Source organism: Melitaea cinxia, chromosome 11 (assembly GCF_905220565.1).
Source record: "Melitaea cinxia chromosome 11, ilMelCinx1.1, whole genome shotgun sequence".
Classification (NCBI taxonomy): Eukaryota; Metazoa; Arthropoda; class Insecta; order Lepidoptera; family Nymphalidae; genus Melitaea; species Melitaea cinxia.
Window position 1 is genome coordinate 2,583,652 of NC_059404.1, and position 20,932 is coordinate 2,604,583.

The window sequence follows — 20,932 nt, forward strand, 5'->3', positions numbered from 1 at the left end:
ACCGTGTACATCATCAACTCCTCAAAATGTATGTTAACTTTAAATCGTATATTGTAGAATGGCATTGTTTGGCACAACAACGTTGCACCAAACGTATTGTGACATAATTATAATAGTTAGACATAGGCTGTCGCGACACTTTATAACTGACTTCCAAAAAGGGGAGGTTCTCAATTCGACTGTATTTTTTTATGTATGTTACTTCAGAACTTTTGACTGGGTGGACCAATTTTGATGATTTTTAATTTAATAGAAAGCTGATGTTTATCACGTGGTCGCATTTAAATTTCATCGAGATCTGATAACAACTTTTTGAGTAACCTTTGATAACGCGTATATATTACGTATATTGTATTACTTGACGATGTAATTGAAGTCAGTTTTGTTTTCGTTTGCGAGCAAATACAATTATTGTAGATAATGATGTGTTGTACAAAGTCTTACTATATATAAATATTTCTATTATCATTAGTTTTTGCAGCGTACGCAATGTAAGGAATTTTTTAGGTTATTTTTTTTTATCCCTTGGGTTACATTATTGGAGTTTTAGTAAGGATCCCTAATATTTTTGAAAATATAGTATAACCTACGTCGCTCAAGGATTATGTAGCTTCTCAACGGTGAAATAATTTTTTGAATCGGTCCAGTAGTTTCGGAGCCTATTCAATGCTAACAAACAAACAATCAAATCTTTACTCTTTATAATCGTTTATTTTACATGAAGATGTTTGATTTGTAGTATATAATAAATTAAGCCTATTTTTATAATAACATCTTACCTTTGTATCACTTTAAAAACCTAATTTCCCCAACCGAGTACTTGAATTTATCGATAATGGATATCGACAGTTGTTACAACCATGGCTGTAAGAAACTTGCCAGTGTAGTTGCGGCGTGTCATTATACTGTAATGACACAGAATGTATCTATGTGTGTGTGAAAAATGTAAGTGTGTTTTTAATTTAGTATGTGTGAGTTTCGTAGTAACAGACGATTATTTTTGTGTGGGAATTAGATAAAGTGTGCATGTGTGTCATTTCCCCCCGCAAAAAATGACAGACAATTTTGTATCGGTAGCAGACGCAATGGCTACTCCCCTCCGTGTTGCTTTATGGCTGTAACAGTGTAACATGATCGTACAAGTTGTTACATATATGCATAGCATGACTGACTAATTTTAGCGAAGCAGTATAATAACTATTATATTTTTTGCAGTAAATCTTTTATTCGCACGCTTGATATGGGGGATTAACTGAAGTAGGGCACAGCAGGAAATTTTCTACTCAAAATATGGACCAGCCTAACTAGGGGTAGTACCTCGACCTTACAGAAGATTACAGCTAAATAACACTGTTTTCAAGCAGTGTTGTGTTCCTGTTGATGAGTAAGGTAACCAGATCTCCCGGGAGGAATTGGGAATAGGGACGGCTGCTTCTGGTGTTGCAGACTCTATAAGCTACAGTAATCGCTTACCATCAGGTGAGCCGACGCTTGTTTACCGACCGAGTTGTATATAAAAAGGGGAGTAAGCTGGTGAATGCATGACGAGAGCGTTACGAAAAGTTTGATCGGATGAGGCGAATGAAAGTTGAGAAGGATATCTAAGTTAGTGAAAATAGAAAGAGAGAAAGTTACGTTTGATAAGTTTTAATTCAATCGTGTGGTCTAAAGCACAATCATTTTTTCACATATACCCAACCTTTGATGTATGTGGAGTAATTTTTTTATAGATTTATAAAAAAAAACTTATAGTATTAATTATCAATTAAAATAGTTTTAAAATATAAGTAACTTAAATAATTTTGTGTATAAGATAGATTAGCAAAAGTTTAGGGTAAAATTAAAATAGTTACTGGGCACACTGAGCATTATGAACTATACAAGAGAAATTAAAAAAAGGACTATACATGCAATTACTAATCTATAATTACAAACACTTTTTTATCAATAAGACAATCGCTCCAACCTAAAATATTCCACTGCTGGGCATAGGCTTCTTTCCCCATGTAGGAGAAAGATCAGAGCTTAATCCACGACGCTACTCCAATGCGGTTGGCGGATATATTCTCTACTATGAGTAACGATCGCTAGCAGGTGTGCATGATAACAACCGGGACCGACAGCTTAACGTGCTTGCCGAAGCACGGCGGGGAGGACTAACAACCATGTCGGAAATAAATATTTGTATAAGCACAAATATCCACTCCGAACGGGAATCGAACCCGCGACCATCCGTGTTAAGGCGCCGCCGACACGACACACGCACCAGTACACCAGAGCGGTCGTCCTATTATAAATTAATCTTTTGTATTTCCTACTGGACTTTGTATTTTGACCGCATGACGTATGTGTATTTAAATATACATCATATCTTACGCATGATACAAAAATATAATATGAGAAGTATCTACTGAATGATGAAATACTTAGGATTATTTTTTAGTAGGTTTTTTTTAATTTTTATTTCATATTTATTGGGAAACAACCTAAGTCAATAGTACTTTTATAAAAAACATAATTCTAACACAAATTTCAAACAAGCTCCCATTGATAATTCTGTGGTGTCAAGGAAAAAGGAGATAAATCAAGATGTAAGTAGTATATATTAAATAAATTAAAATTCAAAATTTGAGCTTTTTGCACCTATTGATTCAAAATATTAATATCTCATAAGGCAAAAATGAGTTAATTCACTAATGATATTAAACGTTAAATAAATATCATTTTCTAAAAAAATTATATGAGTGGCTTATTTATTAATTGCCCATTATGAAAAGTTCAAATATATGTAGGTACTTATCTCCTTATTTGTTTCCTTCATCCAATAACACTGTATTGATGAGATATTTTTATTCGCAAAAATGAATCTAAAAGCAGTAGTTTATTAATTGGGGTGAAATAGGCCGCATAGGTCTAATTTACGGCGGCTCTTGAAGTCTAATCGTGACTTAGTATTATATACTTTATTGCACTAAAGAAATAATGTTCAGAAAATTACACATAGAGTTGATGGCAAAGGTGGAATATTACTTATTTGCGGGATAAACTTTATCAACTGGTGAAGCAGGCCTTTATATTATCAGTCTAGTTTTATTATTCACATTCAAAAACACACGAAATCCTAGTGTGGCGTTGTGATAACAAATTAACAAGTATCCTTGAGATTTTTTTTTGTACTTTTTTATTATTCTCTTTTTGAGAAATAAATAAAAGAGAGTAAAACAAACAGTATTAGATACCGAAAGTTATTAAGAAATTACTTTAAGCAGTGTTTTTTTTTCAAATCAACAATATTTTCTAAACATTCATTGTCGTATTAAAACCAACCATACAACAATGCCCACCAAACAAATGATATTATGACAAACATCGACCACCTTATCTGTACATTCTGGCCAATATATTCATAAACAAACATTGGATAAACGAACGATTCTGATTGGTCAGCGTGATCCAGTCACTCCAATTTGACAGTATTGGTCAGACGTATTTACTCAATAATTCGAGCTTGGCCTACAAAGTACAAACATTTGTGATGTCTTGGACAAATGATGTCGTATTGGAGTTCTTGGACCACTATCGGACGGAACACCTTTTATGGGACCCAAAACATCCATTGCACAGAAACAGGAGCGAGGTTAATGATGCATGGCGTCGAATACAAAATAATCTAAGTATAACTTGTTCGATAATAGATTTGAAGAAAAAAAAAGAATCTTTAATGACATCGTTTAGACTACACTTAAATAGAAAAAAGAAATCACCTAGCGAATATCGTATCACGTGGTTTGCATATCCTCTGATGGAAAGTTTCTTGGGCGGGAAATATGAATGTGATAGTTCAACTCAAATGGATCACGAGGTACAATATGTAGTAAAAATATTTATTTTTGGCTTAACATGACTTTTACTGTTGAAAAAAGTTTATTTTGTGGTAACAAAGAAAAGAACTATACTTTTAAAGCAGCAGCGTTACTGCTTTTATACATTGCATTGCATCTGGTAGTTGCGATAGCGGTCGCGGGTTCGATCAATTGTTATTGTAATTATTTGTATGGATCAAACGTTACAAGCAACATCTTTTCTTTTTTTTCTTTATTTTAAAGCAAAACAATAATTTTGAAAGCACGTTAGCGTTAATTAAGTTGTTGTAATTCAACCCAGTTTCAACTGCACCGTTTACTTACTAAATTAATACAATTATCGATATAATAATATATTTATCTATATATAAATCGCAACATAATTTAACGCACTAAAAACAAATAAAGTAAAAATTCGAAAAAAGGACGTTGATGAAAAAATAATGTTTCATTTTTTTAATTATACACCTGAATAATTGTGTTTGCAGGCAAACGAAGAAAAACCGACTTTAATTGTATCGACAAGTAATACAACGTAGGTAGACAAAAAAATGTCTAGTAAATACGCATTATCAAAAATTACTCCAAAACTTGTAATCCGATCTCGATGAAATTTAAATATGACCACATGATAAACATCGGCTTTTTGATTAAATTAAAAATCATTAAAATCGGTACACCCAGTAAAAAGTTAAGCGGATTTTCAAGAGTTTCCCTCGATTTCTCTGGGATCCCATCATCAGATACTGGTTTTTTATCATGGTACCAAACTAGGGATATCTCATTTCCAACAAAAAAAGAATTATCGAAATCGGTCCATCAACGACGGAGCTATCCTCGAAGATACATAAAAAAGAAAAAAAAACATATACGGTCGAATTGAGTATCCTCCTACTTTTTTTGAAGTCGGTTAAAAAAGTCTAAAACAAGTTAAGTTTCACCACTAGAGTTGCTTTGTGCTAATGTTCATGTTTTAAAATAATATTTTACAATATTAACTTACATTCACATGTAACATTTATAAAAATACTGTCCCTTTTGTTGCAGTACGAATCAAGTAGCAATTACCAAAACCCGTCATACAATACGCGACAGCCAATTACCAATCATAACCAAACGAGCAGTCCAACCATCAATACAAATACCGATAGACATACTAACAAACGACAAAACAGACCATCCGGCTCAAAAATTCAAGTTAATAACGAGTACATGTACGCAAAAAATGAAATGGACGACGTAACAGATTATTTAAAAGGAGTTTCTGACTTCAAAAAAGACATGGATGAATATGATTTATATGGACAATTGCTTGCCAAAAAGTTAAGGAAGTTAGACGAGCGACAACGAGATATCGCCATGCATGAAATAGATAACATAATGTTTAATGCTAAAATGCAAAGTGCAACACAAACCAGAAGTTTCACATCGTCCCCTCCGCCTGTTAATGGGAAGATAAAACCACCGATGTTTATAGTCCAGCAGCAGCAATTTGATGATGATAACATCACGTATCAAGAACATGAACAAGCGTAAATTAAAAATTCTAGTATAAGGCCAAATCCTCAAAGTTTTGGTAAAAGATTTTTGTTCCAAATCATATTTTACTAGAACGAATCGTTTCTTGAAAATTGGTTGTTTTTTTTTCGAATATATATTAAAAAAAAAAATGACTGGATAACCTAATCGAAATAAAATAGGTTAATGATTATAGTATTATACCTTGGTTATAAAATATAGATAACAATTAAATTTATATTAGATATTTAAGTGTTATTTTGTTAAAAAGCTATTGTTACAAATAAAAATTTGATAATAACAATGTTTGTTATTTTTGTAACTTACGTCGAAAGCTTTCGAACTACTAATACGGTAATAAGTATATAATTTTAAAATCAGTGCTGAGCTTGGTGACAAGCATATAATTATACGAATTAAGTTTTGACACTGATTACTAATATACTATTTGCTAGTCAGGCCAAGAGATTATCTAGTTTTAATCAAATTATCGAGGTACTTAGTAGTTAGAGATTAGTCCATTGGCGCAGTTTTTTGTGGCCCTGCTTTTTGCTCCACAAGTTGCGAGTTCGATTTCACCGCTTGGCCCGATCACGATGTGCCCTAAAATACCTAGGACTTTTCGAACTTCTTCCTGGAGGTCAGTACCAGAGGGACCTCCATCGATACTCGCTCCAGATTAGCTAAAAACACTACCACGTGTCACCAACGGGTCACAATATTTATTTTTAACATTTGTTAGAAATTATTAAATTGAGTCATAAGAGCACCTTTTTTATTGGATTTTAGTTTAGTTCCAAATTAAGTAGCCTTTATAATGTTAGGAATATTGTACTATGAACCTAATTCCATAATACATACCTATCGTGAATTTTGTTTTGCAGTATAAATCTAATTAAAATTTTTCCTCATTGGAATGAAACAATGACCCTGAACAATTTAAATACTATTTCATTTAAAACACAAGTTTTGTGACCTCTAAGACAATAGTTTGTCCATTATATAAAAAAAGTTAAATTAATTTCTATAAATAACATAACTAGAGCTGGAAAGTATTATTAAACTATTAGTAAGTCTCAAAGATTTATTTGACATAAAACAAATTATATAAATTACTAGCTTACCCCACAAACGTTTTTTACCATATATATATATTTTATATCACTAGGTCGGCAAACAAGCGTACGGCTCACCTGATGGTAAGCGATTACCGTAGCCTATAGACGCCTGCAACACCAGAAGCATCGCAAGCGCGTTGCCGACCCAATCCCCAATCCAACCCCAGGAGCTCTGGTCACCTTACTCACCAACAGGAACACAATACTGCTTGAAAACAGTATTATTTGGATGGGATCTTCTGTAAGGTCGAGGTACTTCCCCAGTCGGGCTGCTTCATATTTTGAGCAGGGAATTCCTGCTGTGCCCTACCTCAGTTAAAATATATATTATTAACCCACTTAATCCCCTCCCCCTTAACTTAAGGATATGAAAAATAGATGTTGGCCGATTCTCAGACCTACCCGATATGTACACAAAATTTCATAAAAATCGGTCCAGCCGTTTCGGAGGAGTATTTTAATTAACATTGTGACACGAAAATCTATAATATAAAAATGAGTCGCTGAATGTGTTGCTAATTTTTCGCTAATTATTTTTTTAAAATATTCCTTGAAGTACGATGATGGTTCTTACGGAGAGAAAAATTCTAAAAAAAAAAAATTAAAGAATCGACTGTTAGGCGATACGAAGTTCGCCGGGTCAGCTAGTTTTATATATAAATTATAACATAATAATACTTGAAGTAAAGAGATCGTTTTACAAGGATATGAGCAACTTAAATCCTAACTATGTTTAACAATAATTTACGTGCGTAAATTTTTCAAATATGAGAATTCTTGTTGGACTGGACCTGTCTTTATCAAAACTTTCGTGAGGGCTGATTCTAAGTAAAATTGAACCATGCAAACGCGTGTTATTCTGTCGGTGGCAGATATAGACAGAGACCATAAGAAAAGTTACCATCTTTGGGTGACTCTCAAGGGACTCTCTGGGATGACCTTCAGAAGTTTCGTCGTCAATATCCTTGATATTAGAGAAGAATTTAGTTTTACTAGAACAAGAGTGAAGATCACTAAAAAGATTACGGAAACTTTACGGGAGATTAGCAATTCCTGGTATGGAAGAGTGATTGGAACTACGAAATAAAGTTAACGAAGAACAGTTCAGACCGATGAAGCAAGCTGAAGACGGTTCTCGGACCCCCTATTATTGTCCATTGTTCCACCGGAACCAGCTGGAAGGGAACTTTAGCAAGCTGAAGACGGTTCTCGGACCCCCTATTATTGTCCATCGTTCCACCGGAACCAGCTGGAAGGGAACTTTTTGTGCGATACACATAACACAACGAACTAGAACAACTTGATAAAGAAAAAGAAGTTTGAGTAGCTGAAAAAGTTCTTAAAATTAGGAGCCAAAGGCATACTAGTGTTTACCTTCCAGAACATTATGAATTTTGCTACTTAGTAATGATATGTAGGATAGTGCTATTTGTTCGAAAAGTACCTATGCATAATGAATTCGGACGTCGGATTCAAAGTTGTCAGTGCTAAAGTTCCTGAGTACGTGTTATTTTTTTTAAAAGACATTAATACATTTTATATGTAATTATTTAACGTTAGTATATATTACGTTTACACTCATTTAATATACAGTCGTATAAACATAATTTATTATTAAAACAATTCCATGGTTTGATCGATTTTTTACTATGGTAATATTTGACAAATTGATTTTGCATCGTTTTGCTCTATACTTCATGGTTTTGCTGTTTTGCTCCGATTTAAAACAGCTGATCGTCAAAGTTACGTCTTATCATGTCTTATAATAAATGACACTTGTAGATCATATAAAAACAAACAAAATATTTAATAACATCATTGTTAATGGTAAACCACAATATATATCACAATGGCGACTATGGTTAAAGAAAAATCGAAAGACGTGAGTAACAAACGTTTTCAATAAAATAAATTAATCATCTTAGTTTACAATAACATTGCACTAATTTTATTTTGCGACTTAATTAAAATGAACAAAGAGTAATTAAAATTCATAGTAATTTTTTGTAAGCGTTGAATTATAGTTATGCCATTATGTTTTAAACACTAATATGATAATTAATATTGGGTGTACAATTATATAAATATATGTGTATTCAAAATCTAAATCAAAAATAACTTTATTCAAATAGGTCTCAAAAGCACCTTCGAATCGTCATTTAACAACTTAAAAAATTTAAGTGATTATTGTTTTTAAAAGTGAAGCTTCCACTGATTCGGTATGTAGATTCTGTAAGAATTGGCAAGGAACTCCGCAGTTACTCTCTTGAAAATAATATATAAACCGTGTTTTTGTTGATTTAATAATTAAGAGATAATACATATACATTTGTTTTATTGATTACCTATAAGCCGTGGCCCGCGGTTTTATCACAGTGGTAATAAATTGGTAGTTGACTATAAGTTTTAATTTGCCTCAAAGAATTTCTCAACCGGAAGTCTTATTTTAAATTCTGTTTGAAATTTTAAAAATGTTATTTATATTATTTAACGTTTATAATATTTTAACACCAGAGGGTGCATGCAATTTTTTTTTCTTTACAATCCTGTATTAAATTACTCTATGTGGTGTACAATAAAGAATAAATAAATAAATAAATAAATAAATAAATAAATAAATAAATAAATGCAAAGCATTTTTTTTAAATACTAAAATAACAATATTCCCTTTTTTCCTCTTTACTGTGGGATTTTCTTTAAACTCATTCTTAACTGATGTCTTCTGGTCATAATTTACCTCTGTCAAAAATTTCAAGTTTGTTGGTAAATCTAGTAGTATTTTGTTACTCATTGAATGAATGACTGATGCTTTGCTTTCATATATAAAGAAATGCTCTTTAATTATTATTAATTCTAGTAAAAATTTTCCCAATAGTGAGTTTATTATTGACAAGCTAGTCTGATTAATTTGGTGTTATAGATTGTATGTATGTATCTGATTCTTCAAGGGCTTATTTGTTGACTTTTGGTTTTTCGAAAATGTTAAAATCAATGTCTTTATTTTATTTCAGAAAAAAAAGAATAAAAATAAACTCAAATTACAAAATACAATAGACCAGGTGGCAAATTTTATTAACGAAGTAACAAACATACCAAATGTTATCTTAGAAGAAGTACAAACTGCACCAGAAGCTGCTAATATTAATTATAAATTTGTTTCTGATACAGAAAATACAAATTTACCTGCAGCTTCAGAAGCTACAGAAGCTGCTAAAGTTACTGATAAATGTGCTACAGACAAAATAGAATCAGCTATTGCTAAACCTGTAGAAGCCATAGATATTACAGAAGTTACAGTAGCTGCTAATATTATTAATGAATGTATTACTAACACAGTAAATACAAATTTAGTTGAAAACTCAGACATAGATACTAATAATAAAATAGATAATTTTGAATCCAAAGAAAGTGAAAAATTAATACAAGAAAATGAAATACTAGTGCCCTCTGCACCAATCTTTGAAGTAAATGAACCTGTACCGTACATTCCTATTGAGAAGGTTCAGGAGACAGCCAAGATCAAAGTAAAATGCTTGCCCATAGAAGAAGCAATAAGATTGTTTGGTGGACAGGAAATAGCTGAAGTGAGAGCGATTAGTGAGGCAGAGGAGGCTATTGTGGAGGCTGGACCTCAATGTAAACCTGATCATCCTTTAGTGGATTTGCTCTCTACTTTTAGGTGAGTAGAGTTTATTTTTCTTTTCTAATATTGTATGAACTGTTTTTATTTACTTATACATTATAGATGTCTCATTTCAATCAAGCATTATATGGGTAGAATTCATGTATTAGCTCATCTGTTAGGTGAATTGGTGCATATTAAATTATGCTGAACCTTTTATGGGCTAATTAGGTCTCGATTATTTTTTTGTGTGTAGTAAATGTATAGTTTTTTATTGTTGCCAATGAAAACATCATCTCTTAACTTTGTGAAACTAGTTTTATTAATTAATAGTATATATAAATTTACGAATAATTTAATTGTTAGAAGCGTAATAGTCAGTGTAGTCACATTTTTATAAACAATCCTTTGCGATATTGAGGTCAATTTTTTGACAAGTATTCTCTATTGCATTGAAGGGTATACTATAGTTCTTTCTATTCTCTCAATTCATAATTTAATCGATTTTTTTAGAACATCATTAATAGCAGTTGATCGGGAACGAAATCGCATTAGCTGTCGATATGTCGAAGAGGATAAATCGAGGGTCACTCTGTGGAAAGTAGAGAAGCGTACAATAAACATATCTGAGAAGTGCGCGTGTGGTACTAATGTAAACCTAAGAGCAACTTTTGATGTTGCACACCTCGATAGGGAAAGATTGTCCATAGCGCGCATGCGACTACAGGCCTTACTGCAAGATGTACAAGAGTCATATTGCCATCACCAGCATATGGCGCTGCAGACACATTGTGAGGTAAGTTAGTTAACAAATAAATATATCTTTTTTAATATCTACACAATCAAATCAAATCAAAATAAAATCAAATAATAATAAAATTTTTTTTTAGTAAGATTGCCAAACGCTTAAACAAAGAATAAACGTTTTTGCACATTAGTCCGGAAATTCGTTAAAATACTTTCTAGTTACTCTTTTAAATGTTGCTAATATATTAAGAATAATTATAATTATTAGTCTCAAATTATTATCACAAAAACTGTCCTATCTAAATAAATCCTGGATCGATAACATATTTATTGTTTATAGATAGATGAAGTTGTCAACGAGACGGTAAAAAAAGAAAAGGAGTACATTCGAGAGGCACTGGCGCTAGTATTTGAAGCGCTGCGGTTCAGTGACGGCGCCCCCGCTTCTTACGCTCAAGCGCTGCAGCGCTGGGCGGGTGTGTTGTCCGCTGCCTTGCTGGACGAGGAGAATTATGATCATCTATTTTTTGTGCTGCACAATCTTTTCAGGTAATATTTTATGTGGTTTGAGTACTCGTATCTGCAAGGGTTGACGTCCAGATGAATAATAAAAATTTATAAGCAACATCATGTTATATCATCATCTGTAAATAACTACTTAAGACTAACAAGGAGTGCAAGTTGCAAGAGTTGCAATGTGGTTGGTATTATTATAATAAAAGTCTTACAGAAAATCGGAGCAAAATAAAACTGCTTTCAAATAGTGTTACATTCTCGTGGTGAGTTACTTATCCAAAGCTCTTGGGATTGTGATATCTTGACAGCGAGTTAGGTTCGGTAACGCGATCTTGCTGTTCCTATTGGTGCAGGGATCTATAGAGTACGGTAATCACTTACCATCAGAACAGTTGTATCCTTGTGGTCCTTGCAGGCAAACAAGATCAGTCCAGTGGGCGGGGCAAGTCCTAAACGTTCAAGTGAAGGACGTGTCCTCAGCGGCGCGTCTTATTGCTCTGCTCGAGTTACTACTCACTCGACCTGTGCTCGAGTCCGCGCATGAGGCTACTGAGGGTGAGTTGGAATGGTTACACGTCATACAGTAAAATATAGAGAGGAGCAGAAGATGTATCGTTAACTTGGGCACGTTCATCGTTTTGATTTATGTGGATTATTAAACAAATTCTTAGGTATCCAATCATAAAGGTACACAAGTGGGTGCCTAAAAATACGCCAATTTTACACGCAATTTGCACGCAATTATCACCGTTAAATAAACTATGTAAGTAAGTTACTTTGCGCTTGATGGGTCTGACGCAACGGTGTGACTTGACCGATCACAAGCATGCTCTTAATCCAACTACTACAACGCGCGTTTAAAATCGCGGTCAGTAAGATTTAGTAATAAATATAAATTATGTTTTGATGTTTAGACAATGAAGCGTGGGAGGAACTGGACGATAGAGGGGAGGGGTGTGCGGTGGGGGAGGGGCGATTGCGAGAGAGAGACTTACTCGCTCTGTGGCGGGCCCTGCCGCTGCGAAACATGCTTGCAAGAATTATGCTCTTCTCGAGAGAGGTGAGGATACGTTTTTCATCCTAAATTTTTTTGTCGTTTTTAATAATATTATAACATTAATATTTTTTGGTAATTCTAAGTTTACGCCGTAAATCTACTATTACTATATACTAAATACTATTAATATTATATTTATAATTATATACATAATTACTATATACTAAATATTCATTACTTTTGATTTTTCACTTGCATGAAATCAACTTTCTGTCTCCTTTTTAAATACCGGACAGGTTTTTTTTTTACGATCGAAAATATCCACAAGGTGACCTTCGCTTCCAGGATATAAACGAGGAGAGCGAGCAGTGGTGGGGGGACGCGCGCGGCGGGCGCGGCGTGCTGCGCGCGTGCTGCGGCGTGCGGGCGGTGCTGCGCGTGCTGCAGCGCGCGCACGGCGCGCTGGCCGGCTACCGCCGCCTGCGGGCGCGGCTGCGCGCGCTGGCCGCCGCCGCGCTGGCCGCCGCCGCGGCGCTGCACGAGCACTGCAGGTGAGGCAGGAGCGAGCGGGGGTGCTGCGCGTGCTGCACGACCGCTGCAGGTGAGGCAGGAGCGAGCGGGGGTGCTGCGCGTGCCGCACGACCGCTGCAGGTGAGGCAGGCTCGAGCGTGCGGGGGTGCTGCGCGTGCTGCACGACCGCTGCAGGTGAGGCAGGAGCGAGCGGGGGTGCTGCGCGTGCCGCACGACCGCTGCAGGTGAGGCAGGAGCGAGCGGGGGTGCTGCGCGTGCCGCACGACCGCTGCAGGTGAGGCAGGCTCGAGCGTGCGGGGGTGCTGCGCGTGCTGCACGACCGCTGCAGGTGAGGCAGGAGCGAGCGGGGGTGCTGCGCGTGCCGCACGACCGCTGCAGGTGAGGCAGGCTCGAGCGTGCGGGGGTGCTGCGCGTGCTGCACGACCGCTGCAGGTGAGGCAGGAGCGAGCGGGGGTGCTGCGCGTGCCGCACGACCGCTGCAGGTGAGGCAGGCTCGAGCGTGCGGGGGTGCTGCGCGTGCTGCACGACCGCTGCAGGTGAGGCAGGAGCGAGCGGGGGTGCTGCGCGTGCCGCACGACCGCTGCAGGTGAGGCAGGCTCGAGCGTGCGGGGGTGCTGCGCGTGCTGCACGACCGCTGCAGGTGAGGCAGGAGCGAGCGGGGGTGCTGCGCGTGCCGCACGACCGCTGCAGGTGAGGCAGGAGCGAGCGGGGGTGCTGCGCGTGCCGCACGACCGCTGCAGGTGAGGCAGGCTCGAGCGTGCGGGGGTGCTGCGCGTGCTGCACGACCGCTGCAGGTGAGGCAGGAGCGAGCGGGGGTGCTGCGCGTGCCGCACGACCGCTGCAGGTGAGGCAGGCTCGAGCGTGCGGGGGTGCTGCGCGTGCTGCACGACCGCTGCAGGTGAGGCAGGAGCGAGCGGGGGTGCTGCGCGTGCCGCACGACCGCTGCAGGTGAGGCAGGCTCGAGCGTGCGGGGGTGCTGCGCGTGCTGCACGACCGCTGCAGGTGAGGCAGGAGCGAGCGGGGGTGCTGCGCGTGCCGCACGACCGCTGCAGGTGAGGCAGGCTCGAGCGTGCGGGGGTGCTGCGCGTGCTGCACGACCGCTGCAGGTGAGGCAGGAGCGAGCGGGGGTGCTGCGCGTGCTGCACGACCGCTGCAGGTGAGGCAGGAGCGAGCGGGGGTGCTGCGCGTGCCGCACGACCGCTGCAGGTGAGGCAGGCTCGAGCGTGCGGGGGTGCTGCGCGTGCTGCACGACCGCTGCAGGTGAGGCAGGAGCGAGCGGGGGTGCTGCGCGTGCCGCACGACCGCTGCAGGTGAGGCAGGCTCGAGCGTGCGGGGGTGCTGCGCGTGCTGCACGACCGCTGCAGGTGAGGCAGGAGCGAGCGGGGGTGCTGCGCGTGCTGCACGACCGCTGCAGGTGAGGCAGGAGCGAGCGGGGGTGCTGCGCGTGCCGCACGACCGCTGCAGGTGAGGCAGGCTCGAGCGTGCGGGGGTGCTGCGCGTGCTGCACGACCGCTGCAGGTGAGGCAGGAGCGAGCGGGGGTGCTGCGCGTGCCGCACGACCGCTGCAGGTGAGGCAGGCTCGAGCGTGCGGGGGTGCTGCGCGTGCTGCACGACCGCTGCAGGTGAGGCAGGAGCGAGCGGGGGTGCTGCGCGTGCCGCACGACCGCTGCAGGTGAGGCAGGCTCGAGCGTGCGGGGGTGCTGCGCGTGCTGCACGACCGCTGCAGGTGAAGCAGGCACGAGCGTGCGGGCGAGACTGCGCGTGCTGCACGACCGCTGCAGGTGAGGCAGGCTCGAGCGTGCGGGCGAGGTTGCTCGTGCTGCACGACCGCTGCAGGTGAGGCAGGCTCGAGCGTGCGGGCGAGGCTGCCCGTGCTGCACGACCGCTGCAGGTGAAGCAGGCACGAGCGTGCGGTGTGCCTGGGTGGCCGAGTGGTCACCGTAGCTCACACACGCCTGCAACGCCAGACGCATCGCAAGCGCGTTGTCAACTCTACCCCCAATCCAACCCGGAAGCTCTGGTAACCTTACTCACCACAGGAACACAAGACACAAATCACAAGCAAGTAGTGTTGTTTTGCTGTGATCTTCTGTGAGGTCTCGTTGAGGTACTTACTTTAACGTTCGATTCCCGCCTGAGTCTGGGTGTAGTATTTGTATAACTAAAACAAAATATTTAGCTATAGCAGTCAGTCTGCACTGTTACCTCTTATACAAACATTGGGTATGCGGATCAGCAAAAATAGGCGTGCGTTTGCATGTAAGGGTTGCAGGTAAAGGATTAAGATAAGTCGTGGGCTGCTCCAGATTTTGTAATATTTCCTGACGTACACCACCTTTTTTTGTTCACCTAACCCAATAACTAAGTAATAAAGAATATATACAATGTTTTCTAGATCCTCGTACATTAAAGATCTGGAAGATAAAATAGCGGCAGAGCTGGAAGCGTGTTTCGCAGCCGGCTTCACCCTGTTGGGCGACGAAGCAGACAGGCTGCCCGCTACACTACTGGCTGACGATGTGGTTCAAGATTACTGCAACACGCTCATTGCGGGCTTGCATGGTGAGAGTTATGACTTGTATGCCATAATTGTCCAATGTTCGATGAGGTGGGCAATCTAGATCGTAGAACATCTTTTCATGTAAAAGTCACCAAAGGGCTGTTCCTTTGCTTAAGATATTTATAAACATTGTTAAGTCCACGTGATGCGAAATTACATCACGGCAGCGTAACCAACCTGCTCAGTTCACTCCTACTCCATTCCTACTTTTTGCTCTTAAAGGCCATATACCCTCATAAAACGGGGGTGAGGTCTGGTTTTTGGGGTGTTACACGCTCATGGTCCTTAATGACTGAGCTGATGTGTTTGCACGATAAATACTTAAATGTTGTCCGTAGGTCCGTATTTCCTTGATTGATACTACACAGCGTGCTCCATTAGGGACGACTCGCAAAAAGTATTTATTTATTTATTTACAAAGTATTAAACATAGATAACAATTTTACAATTATAGCAAATCACAAGCTTACAGTTTTATTGTACAGGTTCTTTATTCAATACATTCGCTAAGAAATAACTATCGTTTATCTAAAATCAAACCTCGGCAATTTTTGTGTAGGACGTGTTGATTAATTCTATTGGAATTGGTAATATTAAGCCATATTATGTTACACAACAGAAAAGTCAGTTCGAATCGAATCGCTGTCAGTGGAAGTGAGCTCGCAATCGTGCGGCGTGCGCACGCGCATCATCGCGCAGGCAGCACTGTCGCGCGCCCTCGATCGGGATTTGGCTCGGATCGTCTTGGATTTCTTGTTCCAGGTCAGTTGACTTATGCCATGTAATTATAAGCTAAATTACATGTATGTTTGCAATTTTTTTTTAATTTCGAAAAATTCGCAAAAAAAATTGTAACTAACACGACAATTTGATGTAAAATAGTATTGTTTCTAAATTTAAGGTCAGGTGAATGAAAATAATCTACTTTTTCCCCAATTTAGAAATTAATCATTCTTTTTTAACGTTTCAATAACTCTTTCTTTTATTTTTGTTTTTGAACTACATATCTGCTTGTCTATTTAAGCATTTATATTAACTTCTTCTCGGTGACTTACATCATCATTTGTCACACATACAGAACATTAACTTTCTAGTTTCCATGTCGACTAATCAACAAATGAAATTATTTTACGTAGACGGGAATTCACCGCAAGTCTGCGTGCAAGGGTGGCTGTGACGTCACTGCAAGGCAACTCCTGCCCCAACTTCTGGCCGTCCACCCTCACGTGCACACCGTTGCCTTCCACCTGCTGGCTGATAGCGACCAGAGTACGTGTTTGTTATTTAAACCCAGTTCCTACGTTCAATAATTGTATTTGCTCACAAACGAAAAAAAAAACCGACATCAATTGACATCGAAAACGAAGGTAGTTGAAAAAAAATAGTACTCTCCAATTCTCGGTCAAACTGTAATGGGACCCATGGTCATCAAAATTGGTACACTCAGTAGAAAGTTGTGACTGAACACATTTAAAAAATATATTCGAATTCAGAACCTCCTCCTTTTTGAAGTCGGTTAAAAAACCGGCATGTTTGAAATTTAACGGTTTGTTAGCAAGAACGAAAAAATTTCGTCTCGACATGCTCGAAATTATATTTCGTTTCATAGAAATAGAATGGTTTGGTCAAACATCCTTTTCACATCATACTTTCACATGTCATCATCATCATTACAGCCTATACAGTCCACTGCTGGACATAGGCCTCCACAAGTTTACGCCAAAAATAACGTGAACTCATGTGTTTTGCCCATAGTCACCACGCTGGGCAGACGGGTTGGTGACCGACTTTCACATGTAATTTACTATTATTATATATTCTACTACTGTGCCCGCGACTTCGTCTGCGTGGAATTTAACAAAAAAGTTATTGTTTAGTTCTCAATATTATAAAATAAACAAATTTCTAAAATAAAGTTTTCTAAGTTACTCCTTATTACATCAGCCGGCATTAAAAGCTCCGTCAAAATCGGTCCAACCATTTCAGATGTTAGCCGGAACAAACAGACAGCCAGACAGACAGATAGACAAAATTTGTGAAAAATGTTATTTTGGTATATGTACCCTGTATAATACATTCATATGCATTCAGTAAAAAGCGGTTATTTTAATATTACAAACAAACACTCCAATTTTATTTATTTGTATAGATAAAATAGTTTAAAACGTGTAATGATTCTTACAGATGAAACGGACGGCTCTATATTAGAATCGCTTTTTGTGCAACATTGGCGTCCAACACCCAATGAAATTGTTGGCGTGTTGGACGATTGGGCGATCAGATGCCCCCAATTATTACAGCATTTGTTACTGAACTTGGACTACACGCCACATACGTGAGTCTGTTTTATTTGATACAACTAGTTTTCTGGAATGCGTTAATATTAAGATGCATTATAACTTTTGAAAGTGTACTTGCTAGTAGATATTGGTTGTAACTTGCGTGTTCCAATTTTCTATGTGCTTTTAATTCTTAGCATACTTTTTTGATCTTGATAATGTAAATTGATTGATTGATTAACATTCTCCATTTCGATTGTTTTTTGTTGTAGGATTTCGTAAATAAAACGCGTCATTGATAGCCATTACTAAGGTTCCGTTATCTGTACTTTAATTACATAATTAAATACTGAATTTATAGTAAGGTCAATTTCTGAGGTTCCATTAGTTGTACATTGGCAAAGGATTCAATTACTTAACTGGTATGACAATATACTCTTAAAAAGTTTACAAACTGGTGTATATTACCAGTCACAACGAATAATTGCCAAATAAACAACAATTGGTTCCTCATTTTGCTACCCGAAATTCGTGTATTTTTCTAGAGTATGTAATTTCTGCATGTGCTTATTACTAAAGCCGATACTCCCTGTCCACAGGGGCGTATCGCTGGATAGCCAAGAGCGTGCGGGCGAGTGGCTCTGTGAGTGGGCGGGGCGGCGTGGGGCGGAGCCTGAGTGGGCGTGGCGAGTGTTGCGGGCGTTCCGCCTGCACCGAACCCACTGGCGGCTGCCCCTGCAAGCTCCACCCCGACCGTCGCCCTCTGCCCCTCCTCGGCTGCTGCATTCGGCATTCGCGCTGCTGGCTGGAGACTTGGGACACTCCGTACCGCTGGTAGGTTGAAGGAATCTCTCGATGTTGTCTTTCTCGAGCCAAGCCGAGAATATAAAATTTGTTATTCAAATCTACAATCAATCTATCGATGACGCATTAGTGCAGTGATCAGAGCTTCTTGTCGATATGCATCATTACGGGTTTTGTCGTTTGGGCGTATTACAGAAATCATACCATACTAGGAGTCTCGATAAAAAAAGTCAAAACGTATCAATTGGTAACATTTTTATCATTTGGACTACGTAAAGCCTCGCAAGTATTTTTGCCATTTTCAATAACTAAAAATTACTAAAACTATTCATAAACGGGATGTTTACCATGTTTTTTATTTTCATTTTGCGGAGCTCGATATTACACAATGACTGCGAACGTCTTATTCACGAAACTGAAATCAACGGCAAAGGCTGTACAACAATTACACTGTGGAAGAGGTACGTAGATGACGTATTTGCCATCATAAAGGGGGACAGTGATAGTGCAATGAAATGCTTAAATCACTTAAACAGCATTCACAGCAAAATTAAATTTACCTGTGAAATGGGGAAAAACAGAAAAATGGCATTCCTTGATCTTGAGATTGGAGTGCGTACGGATGGCTCGGTGAGCCATATTGTCTACAGGAAACCAATGCACACCGACCGATATCTGCATGCTGACTCATACCACCATCCTCGACACTTAAACTCTGTAGTAACATCATTGACCAATCGCGCACATGATCTCTGTGACGAAGACCACATAGAATCGGAGCTAGCCCACGTTAATGAGGTCCTACAGAGGAATGGATATAACATGCGAAACACAACTACAAGAAATAAAAAGTTACTGCGACAGTACAGAGTTGAAAGACAACCAGGGTTTTTGCCATATATTAAAGGAGTGACAGATAGATAGAGCTCTGAGCAAATGTGCGGTAAAGACTATCTTCACCCATTAGATAGGGCAAATATTGCGTTCACCTAAAGATCCCTTTCCCCTAGAAAAACCCAGAGTTTACAAAATCAATTGTAGTTGTGGTAAATCCTATGTCGGACAGACGAAGCGTACGGTATCTTGTCGTATTAACGAACAAATCAAGGCGGTGAAAAACAACGACACCAAGAAATCAGCCATCGCGGAACATCTTCTGGAAGCCGGACCGCTGGATCATTGGATTGAGTTTCATAATGCACAGATGACCCCGACTGGTACGAGAAGCCATTGAAATTACTAAATATAGTAATTTCAATGGGAAAAATGGGTTTCAACCGTCGAGGGTGTGGAATCCGGTGATTAGGTTATGCAAACCCATGAAGAGTGATATAAACAATTAACAAACGCGAATCGATACGGTGAGTGCATAAAGCAAATGACAATGGTAGGATTGAAAGCAACAATGGTAGTGGTAATCAGTGTTTACACAGCAAACGTGTGAGAAAGTAGGTAGTCCGGTATGGACATTGCTAAAGCCGTCAAAATCTACCCGCATATTTCAGTCTCGCAAACAGGACAATCGCAGTTAATTTCGAAATATCAAGCTCCACAAAATGAAAATAAAAAACTTGGTAAATATCCCGTTTATGAATAGTTTTAGTAATAGAAGTAACAATGTTAATCTAAAAACTAAAAATTGTTCACGGACACCAATCACTGTCCAATAATACAACAATAGGTAGAATTGTCATCATTATCTTTTACCCCTTTCTCTAGATCTGCGGCCCTGGAGCAGATGCCTTGCTCCAGTTAGCGCAGTCTCGTCCCATCGACGCTTTGCACTGCGTCGGACTCATCATGAGAGTGATGGCACAATCACCTGAATCCATATCTCTTACACCCAAGTTGGTACAATTTTAAAGACATTTTAAATAAACTTTGGCTGATCTCCGTATGACATTGTTTAAGCTAAAAATAGATATTTTAAGTAGATATGTATTTAATGAAAATGTAGTAGTTATCATTTTGATGTAGTAATTAAATCATCTGGCTAAATTTAGAAGATTTGACATTTGGCTATTTGAGCTTGTCTTTTTCTGCAAAGTAGTAAAAACTACCCCCCATTCCTTATCTAGAAATTAATTTGTAGCAACCCTGACGTGACAAACATATTCAAGCCACTTGTCTAATTAATTTGTTATTTCCATTTCACTAGGTTTACAGAAATATTCGCAGCTATCCTGAATTCTGGTCCTTCGTTACTACAACGTGCATTGGGTCAGCGAAGTGGCAGTGGACTTGAGCTACTGCAGAAACTTGTACTGGAACAATTGCAGGATCCAGAGTAAGTGTAGAATTTAAATACATTTTTAGTATCAGCTTACTTTATATTTACTTCATTCACTTCACTTACTCACTTCAGCCTATCGCAGTC

At 39.2% G+C, this 20,932-nt stretch overlaps 1 protein-coding gene and 1 long non-coding RNA gene across 2 annotated transcripts; both read left to right on the forward strand.

Moving 5' to 3' along the window:
• The first annotated feature begins 3,419 nt into the window (after window positions 1-3,419).
• Window positions 3,420-5,571, forward strand: LOC123657813. Its single transcript, XM_045593324.1, has 2 exons — window positions 3,420-3,862; window positions 4,911-5,571. The coding sequence occupies exons 1-2, from the start codon at window positions 3,536-3,538 to the stop codon at window positions 5,397-5,399; spliced, it is 816 nt and encodes a 271-aa protein (XP_045449280.1). The 5' UTR covers window positions 3,420-3,535; the 3' UTR covers window positions 5,400-5,571.
• Window positions 5,572-8,038: 2,467 nt separating this feature from the next.
• LOC123657581 lies at window positions 8,039-9,540 on the forward strand. Its single transcript, XR_006743731.1, has 2 exons — window positions 8,039-8,381; window positions 9,511-9,540. It is a non-coding gene; the product is annotated as an uncharacterized LOC123657581 (long non-coding RNA).
• Window positions 9,541-20,932: the final 11,392 nt, after the last annotated feature.